We start from the raw sequence: 15124 nt of genomic DNA on the forward strand, positions 1-15124 counted from the left end.
TTTGACTTGACTTGATTGTGTGACTATGAAAGGGTCACATGGAGGCCTGAGATGCAGATGTAACAGGTTCAACATGACTTCATTCACTCTATCACAGAACTGTTTGCACAACCTACAGACTCACTTTCAAGGACTCTTCATCTTCTTGATATTATTTATTCATTCATTTATTATTATATATTATAATTACATATTTATTCTTTTCTCAGGTCAAGCTGGTAAAACCTGAGCCAAGCACATTCATCTCTCAGTTACTGGGAATTTTCAAACTATTCTGGAGGTGTTTAGTATTGTGGCTTTACATAAATATTGTTGTGTAGGCCTAATTGTTCAGTGTTATTGTGTAGTGACTTTGGGACGATATCTTTTGTGGATATTACCATTGGGAGAATGTATACCCTGCTCATGTTCCATAGTCTTTTAATTTCCTCTTTTAATTCAGTATATTTCTGGTGTTTTTCACTTACTCGTTTCTGAGGGTTGTGTGTATTTGGAAAGGCAATATCTATTAAGTTAATGTCCTTGCTTGTTTATCTTGTAATATTATATCTGGGTGGTTATTCTGGATTGTCCTATCTGTAATAATGAATCAGATATAATATAATTTGTGGGACTCTGACTCTAAAATTGGATCAAGCTTGTATTTATAGCAAGGTATAGTGTCTTTTATGAGTTTGTATTTTAAATCAAGATTTATTATTAACAGACAGACATACTTTATTGATCCCGAGGGAAATTGGGTCTCATTACAGTCGCACCAACCAAGAATAGTGTAGAAATGTAGCAATATAAAACCATAAATAATTAAATAATAATAAGTAAATAATGCCAAGTGGAAATTAGTCCAGGACCAGCCTAATATTATTTCTTTTTTATTCTCTTGTATTTGCACGGTTTCCTGCCTTTTGCACACTGGTTGTCCACCCTGTGGGTGTGGTCTTTCATTGATTCTATTGCGGTTATTGGACTTTTTGAGAGTGCCCACAAGAAAATGAATCTCACGGTTGTGTATGGTGACATATATGCACTTTGACAATAAATTTACTTTTAACTTTGACATGCAGAGGAGACGTGGTGGAAGAAATTCCAGGGGGAATCTCCCAATGCTCAAAATATGTTGAGATATTATTCTCCTTATGTATAAAGGTAACAACAGGTGAATAATTCCTCCCATCTGGTAGGTGCTACAGGAGCCTCCGCTCTCGCACCAGCAGGCACAGGAAGAGCTTCTTCCCTGAGGCTGTGACCCTGCTGAACCTCACATCACAGCGCTAAGCAGTATTGCATCCATATTGTACTGTCTCAGTACTTTTATATTTGTGTGCTGTAGCACTTATTTTTTATTCACAATTATTTTGTAAATAATGCTATTCTTTGCATTTCTGGTTAGATACTAACTGCATTTCATTTGGCTTTGTATCTGTACTCAGCACAAATACAACAAAGTTGAATCTAATCTAATCTAATTACAAATTCAGTAGTTATGGTTGCAAAGTTTACTTCAGAAGTTTGGGTGCAGACAAGTGGTTCCATAGAAGGTGAGGAGGACATTTCACTCTCTGGACTCTGGCATTGCAGGCATCTGATAATCTAAAATTTAGAGGTGACTCCAGCCGATTCAGGCTTGCAGAGCTCTGCTCCTACTCAAGAGTTGCACTAACCCAAAGTTATAGAGTCATAGAAGCTGGCCATTTGGCCCATCTAGGTCATGCAAACTGTTACTTTACCTCGTCCCATCGACCTGCACTGGGACCATGGCCCTCCATACCCCTCCCATCTATGTACGGAACCAAACTTCTCTGAAATGTTGAAATCAAATCTGCAGCCACCACTTCAACTGGCAGCTCGTTCCACACTCTCACCACCCTTTGAGTGAAGAAGATTCTCCTCGAGTTTCCCTTAATTATTTCACCTTTCACTCTTAATTATGAACTCTGGTTCTAATCTCACCCAACCACAGTGGAAAAACCCTGCTTGCATTTACCCTATCTGTACCCCTCATAATTCAAAGTATGGTAAATTTATTTTCATATAGTACATGTACAGTATGTCTCCATATACTGCCTTGAGATTCATTTTCTTGCAGGCATTCACAATAGAACAGAGAAGTTTTGTATCCCTCTATGAAATCTCCCCTCTTTCACCTATGCTGCAAAAAAAACAGTTCAACCTTTCCCTTTAACTCAGGATCTCAAGTGCCAGCAAAATCCTTGGAAATTTTCTCTGTACGCTTTCAATCTTATTGATACATTTCCTTAAGGTAGGTGACCAGAACTGCACACAGTACTCCAAAATCTCCCTCATTCCCCAACGCTGCAGGGAATAAAGTTGCAAAGTAAGCAGATAAGGAGGGAGGGAGAAGACTCCAGAGATGAAATACTACCAAAGGTGTTATTAAACACAGTCTTTATTCCTCTTTTCTTGTCGTCTTCTCTTGGTGCATTTGTGGTGGCTGATTTATGCATGGTCAGATTGTGAAGCGGTGCCGGGAGTGCCTGAAGAGACAGGAGCCTGTTCTGGCAGATACAAATCTCTATCAGCTAAAGATACTGAGCCTCGCCTCCGAAGTCCTCTCTTATCTGCAGTACTTTGAAGAAGCAGCAGGGTACGCCAAGCAGATGGTGGAGGGATATCTGTAAGTACCAATCAGCACCTCCCATAACCAAGGAACTCTTGTAGATCAGAAAATCTGTGTCTGTAGCATGGGGTGCTTCTCATTATTTTGCAGTTTCTCCCTACATTCTGAATTACTTTTGCGCCAGTTGCTTGTTCTCTTGCTCTTGGCTTAGTAGTTATAGGTTCAAGTAGGTCAGTCCAAGTCAAAATCAAGTTTATTATCAATGCACAGGAAGCATCTCCATGGAGGTGTATGTGAGGATGAAAATTAGCTTTATTATTTATCACATGTACATCGAAACGTATAAAAATGTTTTGCCTGTCCACGAAGACTGTGCTGGGCAGCCTGCAAATGCTGCCTCACTTCCGGGGCCAACGTAGCATGCTCACAGCTCACTACCCTGACAGCATGTCTTTGGAATGTGAGGGGAAATCGGAGCACCCTGAGGAATTTCATGCAGCGACAAGGAGAATGTACAGTCAGTGGTAGGAATCGAACCCTGATCTTACAGATGCCTGCTGAAAAGCATTGTCTTGTGATAACTGCTTAGCTACCATTCACCCCATTGATAAAGTGGACAGCCAGCACCTTTTCCCCATGCAGAAATGGCTATTATCAGAGGGCTCAAATTTAAGGTGATTGGTGGAAGGTTTGGGTGGGGGTTTGTCAGAGGTACAGTAGTTTTAATTTTTACACAGAGAGTGGTGGGTATGTAGAACGCGTTGCTAGGGGTGATGGTGGTGGCAGATACATTAGGGGCATTTAAGCAACTCTTAGCTAGGCACATGGATGAAAGATAAATGGAGAGGTATGTGGGGGAGAAGCGGTTGTTTGATCTTGGAATAGGTAAAAGCTGATTACAGGTTACAACATTGTAGGCTGAAGGGCCTGTACTTTTTCTGGTCAGTGAGTAAATGGGAGGATTTAGAGAGCAGGAACACAGAAAAAAGTATGTGAGAGTTGTGAAAATGTAGAGCAGTAAATGCCCAGGATCACAAGATCACAAGACAAAGGAGCAGAAGTAGGCCATTCGGCCCATCGAGTCTGACTGGATGTCAGACTGGACACATCCTCCGCTCCCAGAGGCAGGAAAAGGAGGTAAAAAACAATAGATATCACCAACAGATGGCTGATATAGACAGAAAGATCACGTTACCTGGAAGGTTTCTTACACATAAAGGCTGGGTGTAATTGTTGATGGGAATTAGTGGGACCAAGGCTGTGTTTATATAAAGAGTTCCTAACAAAATATTCTTATCATTCATAGGAAGCTCTACCATCACAACAACGCCCAGTTGGGAATGGCTCTGATGAGGGCTGGAGTGACCCACTGGCACGCTGGGCTCATAGAACCAGGCCATGCCATGATCTGCCAAGCATATGGGATTATCCTGGTGACACATGGCCCAACCCATCCCATCACCAAGGATCTTGAGGTTAGTGCCAAGGGTGCTATTTTAACTGGAGGGTGACGTTGATGGTTTGGCGGTTTTGAATCTTGAATGCATGGATGAACCTGATTTTCTCAAGATTGAGACTGCCTGCTGCCTCTCAGACATAAAGCACACAAGCAGGAGTAGGCCACATGGCTCTTAAAGTCTGGGGTGGGTTTGTCAAATGTTTATGTAGGTTCTTGTGTGTTTCTGTAGCACGGGTTGAAGGTTCACATTTCCATCCCACTTTGAACAGTCAATGACAGCTGATGCCTCTTACCAGTGAGATGGGTGCACTGTTTCAGATTGGCTTTGGTGACATCCCTGAGTCTTTTCCTCGGTCCACGCTAGTAATCTTTTCCCACATCACAGCTTGGAAGAGAGTGCTTGCTTTGGGAGATTAGTGTAAGACATATGAACAATGTGGCCTTTCAAGACAAGACGAGTATCAGTAGGTCACTATAATATTCAGGAATATTCACCCGGGAGAAGTTGCTGACATTGGTTCAGTTATCTTTACTGTGGAGTTGAAAGATTCAGTAGAGACTGGTATTGTGAAAGGCTATGGTGTCAACCACCTCTCAGTCTGTCTTGCTGTAATACTGTACCTCACCTCCAACAAGATCACCTCCACATCAGTTCAGTTACAGTGCTAGCAGATCTTGAGGTCAATGTCCAAGACATTGTCAACTTGTTCAAAGATGCACAGAAGAATAAGGTGAAGAGTTGTAATGGCATAATAAAAGGGAAACAACTTTTATCAGTGAGATTAATCTCTGCTATAAATTCCTGAGATATGGGGGAAACGGTTCCTGTTTTTCAGGGTTGCTTTCTGGATTTTTATTGTTGTTAGTGTTGCACAGTGGGGAGAAGTTAATGGAGCACCTTTGCTTTGAGATATACACTTCACTGAACAAGTTGGTCATGGCTTAGAGAGACTGACCTCAGGCCTCATGCATCCTGCAACCTGACCCCTGATGGTGTAGTGACCTTGCTTTGAAGAATGTATTGGCGGTGATGGGCTGTGTTGCAGTCAGACAGATTGTAAAATGCATTGGGAAGACAACACAGCCTTGCTTAACTGCTGTCTTCACCGAGAATGACTCTGTATTGGATCTGTTAGTTAGGATCATAGCTTTCACAGCATCATCAAACGTAAGGCAGAGATTAATACATCAATAACGGAAGGCAGGTGAAGACATCTGTTGTTCTTTGATTTTCAAGAATGTATATATACTACTCACTGCCTTGGTAAAACAGCCAACACCTCTCCCAGCACAGCCATTCTCTTTTCTCACTCCTTCCTACCCCCTCCCATTGAGCAGAAGACACAAAATCTTGAAAGCATGTACCAGTAGGTTAAAGGACAACTTCTCCAGGTACCTAGCTGTAATAAGACTATACAACAGACCTCTTGTATGATAATATAGACACTTGACCTCACAATTTAGCTCATCACGGCCTTGCATTTAATTGTCTGCCTGCTTATACTCTTGTAGCCGTAACACTATTTTGAATTCTGTATTTGCTGTTGCCTTTTACTGCCCACGTACTGATATGATGAAATAATCTGTATGGTTGTCATGCAAAACATTGCAACTTGGAACATGTGACAATAATAATTTAATTATATCATAATACAACTGATTTTCTGGGAAAGTACAAGACAATAAGTCATGGGAACAGAATTCGACTATTTGACCCATCAAGTCCATTCCACCATTCCATGGCTGATTGCCATGATGAACTTCCAGCTCTGTGAAAGTTCTGGGATGGAACCCAACAGTAGAACCCCAGTCGCTTGATCGAATGTGTTTTCAAATTGTCAAAGTGTGCATTTTGCTGTGTTAGAACATAGAATAGCACAGCAGAGTGTCAACCTATATAAACCTCTTCCATGATCAGTCTAACCTTTACCTCCTACACAGCCTCTACCTCTTCATTTTTCTTACATCCATGTGTCAGAGTCTTTTATGTGTCCCTATTGTACCTACCTCTATCACGACCCCACCATATATTCCAGGCACCCACAACTCTCTTTAAAAGAAACCTTCCTTTGCCATCTCCTTTAAACTCTCCTCCATTCATCTTGAATAGATGTCCTCTGGTATTGACCATTGCTACCCAGAGTAGAAGGCACTGATTGTCCACTCTACCTATGCCTCTCACAACCCTATGCACTTCTATCCTCCTACTTCTCTGCCCAGCTCTGCATTTTGTCTATATCTCTTTGTAACCTATGACAACCTTCTACACTATCCACAACACCAAACTCTGTGTCATATACATGAAAACTTACTAACCCACTCTTCCCCTTCCTCAGCCACATAATTTATAAAAAGAGTGGGGAACCTAGAACAGATCCCTGAGGAACACCACAAAATATGCTCCATCTTCTGCCACCTTCTGTGGGCAAGCCAGTTCTGAATCCACACAGCCAAGTTCCCTGAATCCCTACCATGGTGAACCATAAGATATAGGAGCAGAATTAGACCATTCAGCCCATCAAGACTGCTCCACCATTCTATCATGGCTGATTTATTATCTCTCTCAACCTTATTCTTCTGCTTCTTCCCATAATCATTGACACCCTTACCAATCACAAACCTGTCAACCTCTGCTTTAAATATTCCCTACGTCTTGGCATCCACGGCCATCCGTGGCAAAGAATTACACAGGTTCACCATCTTTTGGCTAAAGAAATTCCTCCTCATCAAACTTTAGTAAAATCATATACACTACACCCACTGCTCTACCTTTTGGATTGGGTCCAATCAAAAGTGCATTTGTTTATCTTGTAAGTCTTTAAGATCACGTCACTGCTAGATATTAGAAACATCAAATACTGCAGGACAATAGCATCAGTGATAGAGCTGGATTTTTTGTGTATTGTTGTGTTGTCACCTGAACTTGTGGCATACCTTTGTGCTGAGGCGGTGCACGATCCAGTAAATGGAGTAGGTGATTATCTCGGGTGTTCTATTGGGATTGCAAGATGCTGCTGGACATTGATAACGTAGAGTACTGCAAGTCCATTCACTGGCAAGACTGACAGCAGGGGAGCCGCATCGCCTCTGTTGTGGCGAGCAGCAGACCTCGGCTGTGAGGTCACCTTGGATGCAGCAACCTGTCGCAGCTGCTCAAGGGACAGAGCAAGGGCCTTTGCTGGGCACACTGTTGTTGTGATGGGTTGGGCGTTGGCCCCTCTTGTCGATGCTTCCCCCTGGTGTTGGCTTGTTGCTGCCTTGGAAGAACAATCTGGACCAGGACAATCTACAGCCATAACATTCAGAGACTTGGGCTATATATTTTTTTTCTTTGTGACTGTATGTTTTTTCTGAAATTGTAACAACACGTTCTATTTGATAATGTGTGCTGCACCTTGGACCCAGAGGAATGCTGTTTCATTTGGCTATATTCAAATATGATTGAATGATGATTAAATTTGAACTTGAACCTTCATCAATTCGTTTTGTCACATTTTGTTGGTAATTTTTTACTGCAGATGGTATAAATGGGTATGATGGTGCTGCTTCTACCAGGCTGCCAGTGTTTCAGCCTAAGTTAGACTGACGATCTCTATTATGTCCGCTTCACAGACAATGCGATGTCAGACCGAAATGGAACTTCGAATGTTCAAGGAGAACGAATTCATTTACTATCAGATGAGAGAGGCGGCACTGAAGAATCAGAAAATGCAAGTCATGGCAGAACCTGCCGGCGAATACATCAAGGAGCTTTTCCACAGAAGAAAATAAGATCCCAAAGTTTAATTATATTCTGCAGGCATTTGGAACTCATTCATGTGATGTGACTTGTTGCAAAACACAAAGTGCTGGAGGAACTGAATGGGTAAGGCAGCATCTATGGAGAGAAGTGGACAGTTGATGTTTTGGGTTGAGAGCCTTCATTTGGACTCATTTCTCAATCAGAAATGTTGACTATCCATTACCATTCACGGATAATGTCCGATTCATTAAATTCCTCCAGCACTCTGTGTGTTGATGCAGATTCTAGTATCTGCTGTCTCATCTGTCTCCTTATGGTAAAATGTGGGGAGAAGAAAAGGCTGGGAATTAATCACAGATTCAGCCGAAGAACAGGACTTGTTTTAGAAAATGCTAATTAAAAAAATACGGTCCTGTGGTACAACATCATTCTCCTTTCTATGCTGTAAGTTGCACTATTTGTAACCTCGACATGTTAAACACAGCTTAAACCAAAACAGAAAATGCTGGAACCGATCAGCATATGAGGCAGTATCCGTGGAAAGAGAAACAATCAAAGTTTCAGGTCTGGTACCTTTTGTCAGAACTCAGTCATTGACTACATCTCTTTCCACAGATGCTGCCTGGCCTGCTGAGTTTTCCCCATGTCAGATTTCCAGAATCTGTAGATTAAAAAAAAATCTTTATCAAACACAGCTTCACTCACTTAAAGTGAGCTTTTCATTTACTTATTCTGATTAATTCATCATGCCTACATCAAAACATACGGTGAAGTGCATTATTTGTATTGACAACCAACACAGCTTTATTAGGGATAGTTGACATAGACTTGAGCATGATAGTTCATGTCTAACCAATCTTATAGTTTCTTGAGGAAGTTATAAGAAAAGCTGAATTCATGGCAGTAGATATTATCTATTGGACTTTAGCAAGGCTTTTGACATGGTTCCTCATTAAAAGTTGGTCAAGGTGCCTTAGTTGCTTGGCATTCAGGATGAGTTAGTAAATTGGATTAGACAATGGCTTCGTGAAGAAGGCAGCGTGTGGCTGTAGATGGTTAACTTTCTGAATGGAGGCCTGTAATTAGTGGTGTGCTGGGTCCATTGTTGTTCGGCATCTATATCAAAAATCTAGATGACACTAAGATTGGGGGTGTAGTGGACAGTGAGGAAGACAGTCAAAGCTTACAGTGGAATCTGGACCAGCTGGAAAACTGGCAGATGGAATTTAATACAGACAAGCGTGAAATGTTGCATTTTTGGAGGATGAACCAGGGTAGGTCTTACACAGTGAATGGTAGGGCACTGAGAAGTGCAGTAGAACAGAGGAATTTGGGAAACTGCATTCATAATTCCTTGAAGGTACTGTCAGAAGTAGATAAGGTTGTAAAGAAAGCTTTTGGCACATTGGCCTTCAATGTATTGAGCGCAGGAGATGGAATGTTATGTTGAAATTGTATAAGTCATTGGTGAGGCCTAATTTAGATTATTGTGCCCAGTGTTGGTCACTTTTCAAAAGAAAGGGGAACATGAAGGGGAACGTCTTCAGGTGGTGAGAATGTGGAATGCACTGCCAGCACAAGTGATGGATGTGGGCACGATTTTCACATTTAAGAGAAATTTGGATAGGTACATGGGTAGGAGGATATGGTCCAGGAGCAGGTCAATGGGACCAGGGAGATTAATGGTCTGGCACAGATTAGATGGACTGTAGTGCTCAATGATTCTATAACTCAGGGATGTGCTGGGGACAGCCTGTGAATGTCACACATTCCGGCATGAACATAGCATGCCAAAATGCTTGGCAGAACAACACGGAACACAACATAACTGATCATAACAAGCCTCTTTCCTCCTTCCCACCAACTCTCACCCATGGACAGTTGTTTCACGCACTTTAATATATTCAAATTTCAGAAGTGGAGTTCAGCATGCACCAATAAGATGTTAAGATAAACATCAGATAACAAATTTCTACTCCTCAGTCTCAAAGAATAATTTAGAAGACATGACTTGAAATTTTCCCTCACTTGTGACATTTTGTATTTGCTCATAACTTATTAAATCTCAGTCACAAACCACAAATTAGAAGATAAGCCCATAAGACACAGGAGCAGAATTATCTACTCAGCCCATCGAACCTGCTCCACCATTCCACCATGACCGATTGATTATCCTTCTCAAGCCTATTATCTTGTTTTTTCCCGTAACTGACACCTTTACTGATCAAGAACTGATCAGCCTCCGCTTTAAATATATCCAATAGCGAGGCCTTCACAGTCATCTGTAGCAATGAATTTCAGAGATTCACCATGCTCTGGCTAAATAAATCCCTTATCTGTGTTTTAAAGGGACACCCTGGTTCAACTACCGTATATTTTTTCCAGAAAAAAATATTTCAAGCAGCAATATCACTTGTTGAGAACGAACCAATTAGTAGTTCATTTCACTCTGGGCAGACTACCTATTTAGTGCTGCAGACTACAATAAAGATCAAAACAAATATTCTCGGCAAATATTTACAACACTAACTTTGGGTTTAAGTGAATTCAGTGTAAACTTAATGAGCACAAGACATGGAAAGTGGAGGAAAATGTGATTACTGTAGATTGGTATGGATGATCAATATGGAAGTATCAAAAGGCCCATATAGAGCGTACATCTCTCTCAATAGTCCAATGCCAAGATTAGTCAGTTCCCTCTGTGCCAATTAAATTGCACTCATCCCGTTTTCCCTCTGACATTCTACTTCCACCCACCTCCACCAGGGGTCATTTACAGGCGTCAGTTAACCCAAGAACCAGCACAGCTTTGGGATACCAGAGGAAATGCCCGTGATCACAGGTAGAACATGTAAAGTCCTCATAGGCAGTGCCAGAGGCCAGGACTGTACCTGGTTTATATGGAGATGCAAGATGGCAGCACAAATACTGTGGCATGTCATGTATAAAGACAGCTTATCATCCTCCAGCAGTTTTGAAGGCAAATATAAAGCTAAAAGCTCTAATCTCTCCCCAGTCCATGTTATCAATCGAAATTATTTTCATTAAGGATGAAAACAAGGTTTTTGTTGAGGGATGCTGTGGACTCCTCACCTAATGTCAATGAACAGAATAGAATAAATGAAAAGCTACCAGGCTGTAATTTGGTGTTTGTGTCTTTAGTAAAATGTGCGAGATCTTGCATTTATTTCCAAAACAGTATCTTGAATAAAAACAATTTGGGGACTTTTCTCCTTTACGGTTTAGTTCAGTGAGGTCAGTGGTAGTGATAATGCCTCTTACATTTAGAATGCTAACTTTGGATCAAGGCTCAGGGTTCAGCTTTATTTGCCACATACATTTACATGTATTAGGAATTTGCTGGGGGAGTTATAACACAACATACAACAAAAAATCCATTTAAAAATAGAGTTTAAAGTACAGATATGGAAAAATACACACTAAGAATGTATCACCTTGTATTGAAGATGTAAATACCATGTCTGCTTCTGGATCAATGACAATATTTTCACTTGCCTGGATAAAAATAGGTCCAAAGAGCACAAGATGTTCATCATCGTCCAGAACAAGGTAGGATATCTGAGCAACATGCTGAAAATTCGTTCCTCCCATCACATGTACATAATGTTGGCAGTTCAGTTAAAACAGATTAGCTTTATTTGTCACGTGTACAATCAAAACCGTGAAATGCATCAGTTTTGCATCATATCAGCAAGGATTGTACAGGGGACCCTTTATATTTCTGGTATGCCCAAAACTCATTAACCCTAACCGTATGCCTTTCGGAATTTGGGAGTAAACTTGATTATCTGGAGGTAGTCCATGTGGTCACAGGGAGATTATACAGATTCCTTACAGGCAGCAGTGGGAGTTGAACCCTGATCAGGGATTGCTGGCACTGTAATAGCATTTCACAAACCACTGCTCTACCATGCCAACTTTATACAAACGAGCCCCATGACTGCATATACTAGGTTGTCATCTGAAACCAGGAATAAAGAGCAGCACGCAGGCAGGAGAAACAAACCCCAAATTTAAAAAATCCTTTTATAAAAACAGATACTTTAGACTGCTGTCCATAAAAGGTGATGAGCTTTGGAACTGGAGTGGTAAGCTGAACGTCTAGTGTGTAGACTCACGTTACTGGATATATTTCAGAGGGAAATCTGGGCCACAGTCTGCAATAGTTTATACCATCAGAATCCAGATAATTAACCCAACAGTTTAGAGCCCAGGTCCAAATTCTACAGCAATGATAGAAATTAAATTCAGTTAATAATATGAAATTTAAAAAGAACCATGTTTTACTCATGGTCTGGACTGTAATAGAAACCAATCAGGTTTGTGTGTCCTTGTTTGCTGTGCTCCACATGCACCTCCACTATGATTGATACTTAAATACTCCAAAAGAGCTTCAATACATAGCAATAATAGAGAGCGAAGTCTGGCCTTGCTAGTAATGGCCACATACCTTTCCAGCCAAACCAAAAAAAAAAAAACGCACTCCAGTTATGCACCTAAGCAACATCTTTCAAATAGACATACCACCATCCAGTGATTAATATCAGGGCTATAAATTGTTGCTCATTCAGCACCTTGTTTGGTTTCCAATCTCAGTGGTCTATCTACCAGACCTGGGAGCACCAGGCAAAGGGTTGAGGCAGCAGGAAAAATCTCCTTAACGTCATTTAAGGATGGCTGTACAAAATGGCTTCAATTATTGCACTGGCAGCCAGCAGATGTGGATATGGGCAAAACCTGTAGAGGGAAAGCCTTGAATAAAGTTAGTTGGTTCACAAGGGCCGAATGGCCTACTCCTGGACCTATTTTCTATGTTTCTATCTTGAAGAAGGTTCTACTCAAAAAGTGAAGATCTGGATGTACTTTAAAAAGTAAGAGCTTTATCTGTGTCTAAGAGCAGATGAGATTGGACTTCATGATGGACAAGCTCAGAAGCTAAAGTGGTGTGTGGAAGACATCACAAAGACCTGGACCTCAAGCCTTTAATAGTTGACATACTTTAAATATAGACATGAGGAAAGGGATAAAGATATCGCTGCTGGATGAATTATTAGGAATCTCAACACCAAAGAGTTATAGTGCTCATTTATTGGTTAATCAAAGATCTCTTGCTTGTGTCATATACCAGGGTGCTCTCTACAGTTACCTGATGAAGAAACCATAACCTTTGACCAGGAACAGATGTCATGGCCAACCTTCATAGAGCATTTCAACCCTTAACCACTGCACTCTCCAGTTGGCAGGTCAGCAGTGGTGGCCAAGTCACTGCCCATCTGCTCCTAACTTCTAGCTCAAATCCTCTCGCCTGCTCCAGATCCATGTCTCGGCATTTCAGTGGAATAAAGGAAATTACAATGGCATGAGAGGGGAACTGGCTGAAGTTGACTGGAAAGGGACATTTACAGGAAGGACAGCAGAGCAGCAATGGCTGGAGTTTCTGCGAAAAATGAGGGAAGTGAATGACATATTCCAAAAAAGAAGAAATTTTCAAAGGGAAAAAGGACACTATCATGGCTGACGTGTGAAGTCAGAGTCAAAGTAAAAGCAGAAGAGAGGGCATACAAGGAAACCAGAGATCAGAGGAAGATAGAGGATTGGGAAGTTTTTTTTAAAAAAAAGAACTTGAAGGAAACCAACGTCATCATTAGGAAGGAAAAGATAAATTATGAAAGGAAGCTGGTGACTAATATCAAAGATACTAAAAGCATTTTAAGTACTGTATACAAGGGTAAAAAAAGTTGCGGGTAGATATAGGACCAATTCAAAATGATGCTGGAGATATTGTAATGAGAGGTGCAGATATGGCAGAGGAACTGAATGCGTATTTTGCATCAGTCTTCACAGTGGAAGATATCTGCAGTATACTGGACATTCAAGAGTGTCAGGGAAATGAAGTTTGTGCAGTGAAAACTATGACTGAGAAGGTGCTCAGGAAGCTTAATGGTTGAGGGTAGATAAATCTCCTGGACCCGATGGAATGCACCCTGTTCTGAAGGAAGTAGCTGGAGAGATTGCAGAGGCATTAATGATGTTCTTTCAAGAATTGATAGATTCTGGAATTATACCAGATGACTGGTAAATTGAAAATGTTACTCTGCTATTTAAGAAAGGCAGGAGGCAGCAGAAAAGAAACTATAGACCCGTTAGCCTGACATCAATGGTTGGGAAGTTGTTGGAATCGATTGTTAGGGATGAGATTACAGAATACCTGGAGGCACATGACAAGACAGGCCAAAGCCAGCATAGTTTCCTGAAAGGAAAATCCTGCCTGACAAACTGATGCACCATCAATATCTCTCTGAGACGTGAGGCGAGATATCGGCTTTTATTGACTGGAAGAAAGAACAAGCAGCAATTGACCACCATGCTACATCCTGGAGACTGAGGGCAGGGCTCAGGTCTCAATCGCCTTTATACTGGGGTCTGTGGGGGGAGCCACAGTCAGTGGGAGGAGCCACAGGAGCAGTCAGCTGGGGGGCGTGTCCAGACAGGTATATGTAGTTCACCACATTCACCCCCCCTTTGTTTTAAAAGAGAGTCCCCATGGGGTGAAGTTTCTGACAAGTATATTTACAGGTTAAGTCTATCAGGTGGTCGAATCTGTCGCTGCGATCTACGTAGCACCGGCTGTGATTGCACAGATGCCGGTGGTGCTTGCACCGGAGACAGTGGTTGTGCTGGTTCCGGCCTAACTGGAGGTGTCAGCCCACTAGGCGTCAGTGATCCCTCATGCGTGTGCGAGGCGCCTGGTATATGCGCGTGCGAGACGCCCGGTATAGGAGTGTCGTGAGGAGTCTGTGTAGGGCTCAGTGTGTGCAGTGTCACCTCGGGTACAGGGTTCATAGTTACTGTGGAGTGTTCGGGGTAGTGGTCTGCTGTTCCTGCGGGCGCCAGGTTGCGGACAGAGACCGTGTCCTCCCGCCCATCAGGTAAGACCACGTAGGCATACTGGGGATTCGCATGTAGTAGGTGAACCCTCTCGACCAGCGGGGAGTATTTATTGCTCCTCACATGTTTCCGGAGCAGCACTGGCCCTGGGGATGACAGCCAAGCTGGTAGGGTGGTCCCAGTGGCAGACTTCCTGGGAAAAGAGAATAGGCGCTCGTGAGGGGTGGCATTGGTGGACATACATAACAGGGAGCGGATAGAGTGGAGTGCCTCAGGGAGAACCTCCTGCCATCGAGAGACCGGCAACCCTTTTGACTTAAGGGCTAAAAGTGTGGCCTTCCACACTGTGGTATTCTCCCTCTCCACCTGTCCATTTCCCCGGGGATTATAGCTCATGGTCTTACTAGTAGCAATGCCCCTAACCAGCAGGTACTGG

The 15124-nt window shown here is 42.1% G+C and overlaps 1 protein-coding gene across 2 annotated transcripts in view; it reads left to right on the plus strand.

Moving 5' to 3' along the window:
- Window positions 1–10921, plus strand: part of smyd1b (SET and MYND domain containing 1b) — a 77215-nt gene extending 66294 nt beyond the window's left edge. For both annotated transcript variants that reach the window (XM_073042140.1, XM_073042141.1), the window contains 3 exons: window positions 2472–2635; window positions 3885–4053; window positions 7650–10921. In XM_073042140.1, coding sequence (XP_072898241.1) covers window positions 2472–2635; window positions 3885–4053; window positions 7650–7808 — 492 coding nt within the window. In that variant the 3' untranslated portion in view covers window positions 7809–10921. The remainder of the gene's footprint in view (window positions 1–2471; window positions 2636–3884; window positions 4054–7649) is intronic.
- Window positions 10922–15124: the final 4203 nt, after the last annotated feature.

This window comes from Hemitrygon akajei, chromosome 4 (assembly GCF_048418815.1).
Source record: "Hemitrygon akajei chromosome 4, sHemAka1.3, whole genome shotgun sequence".
NCBI lineage: Eukaryota > Metazoa > Chordata > Chondrichthyes > Myliobatiformes > Dasyatidae > Hemitrygon > Hemitrygon akajei.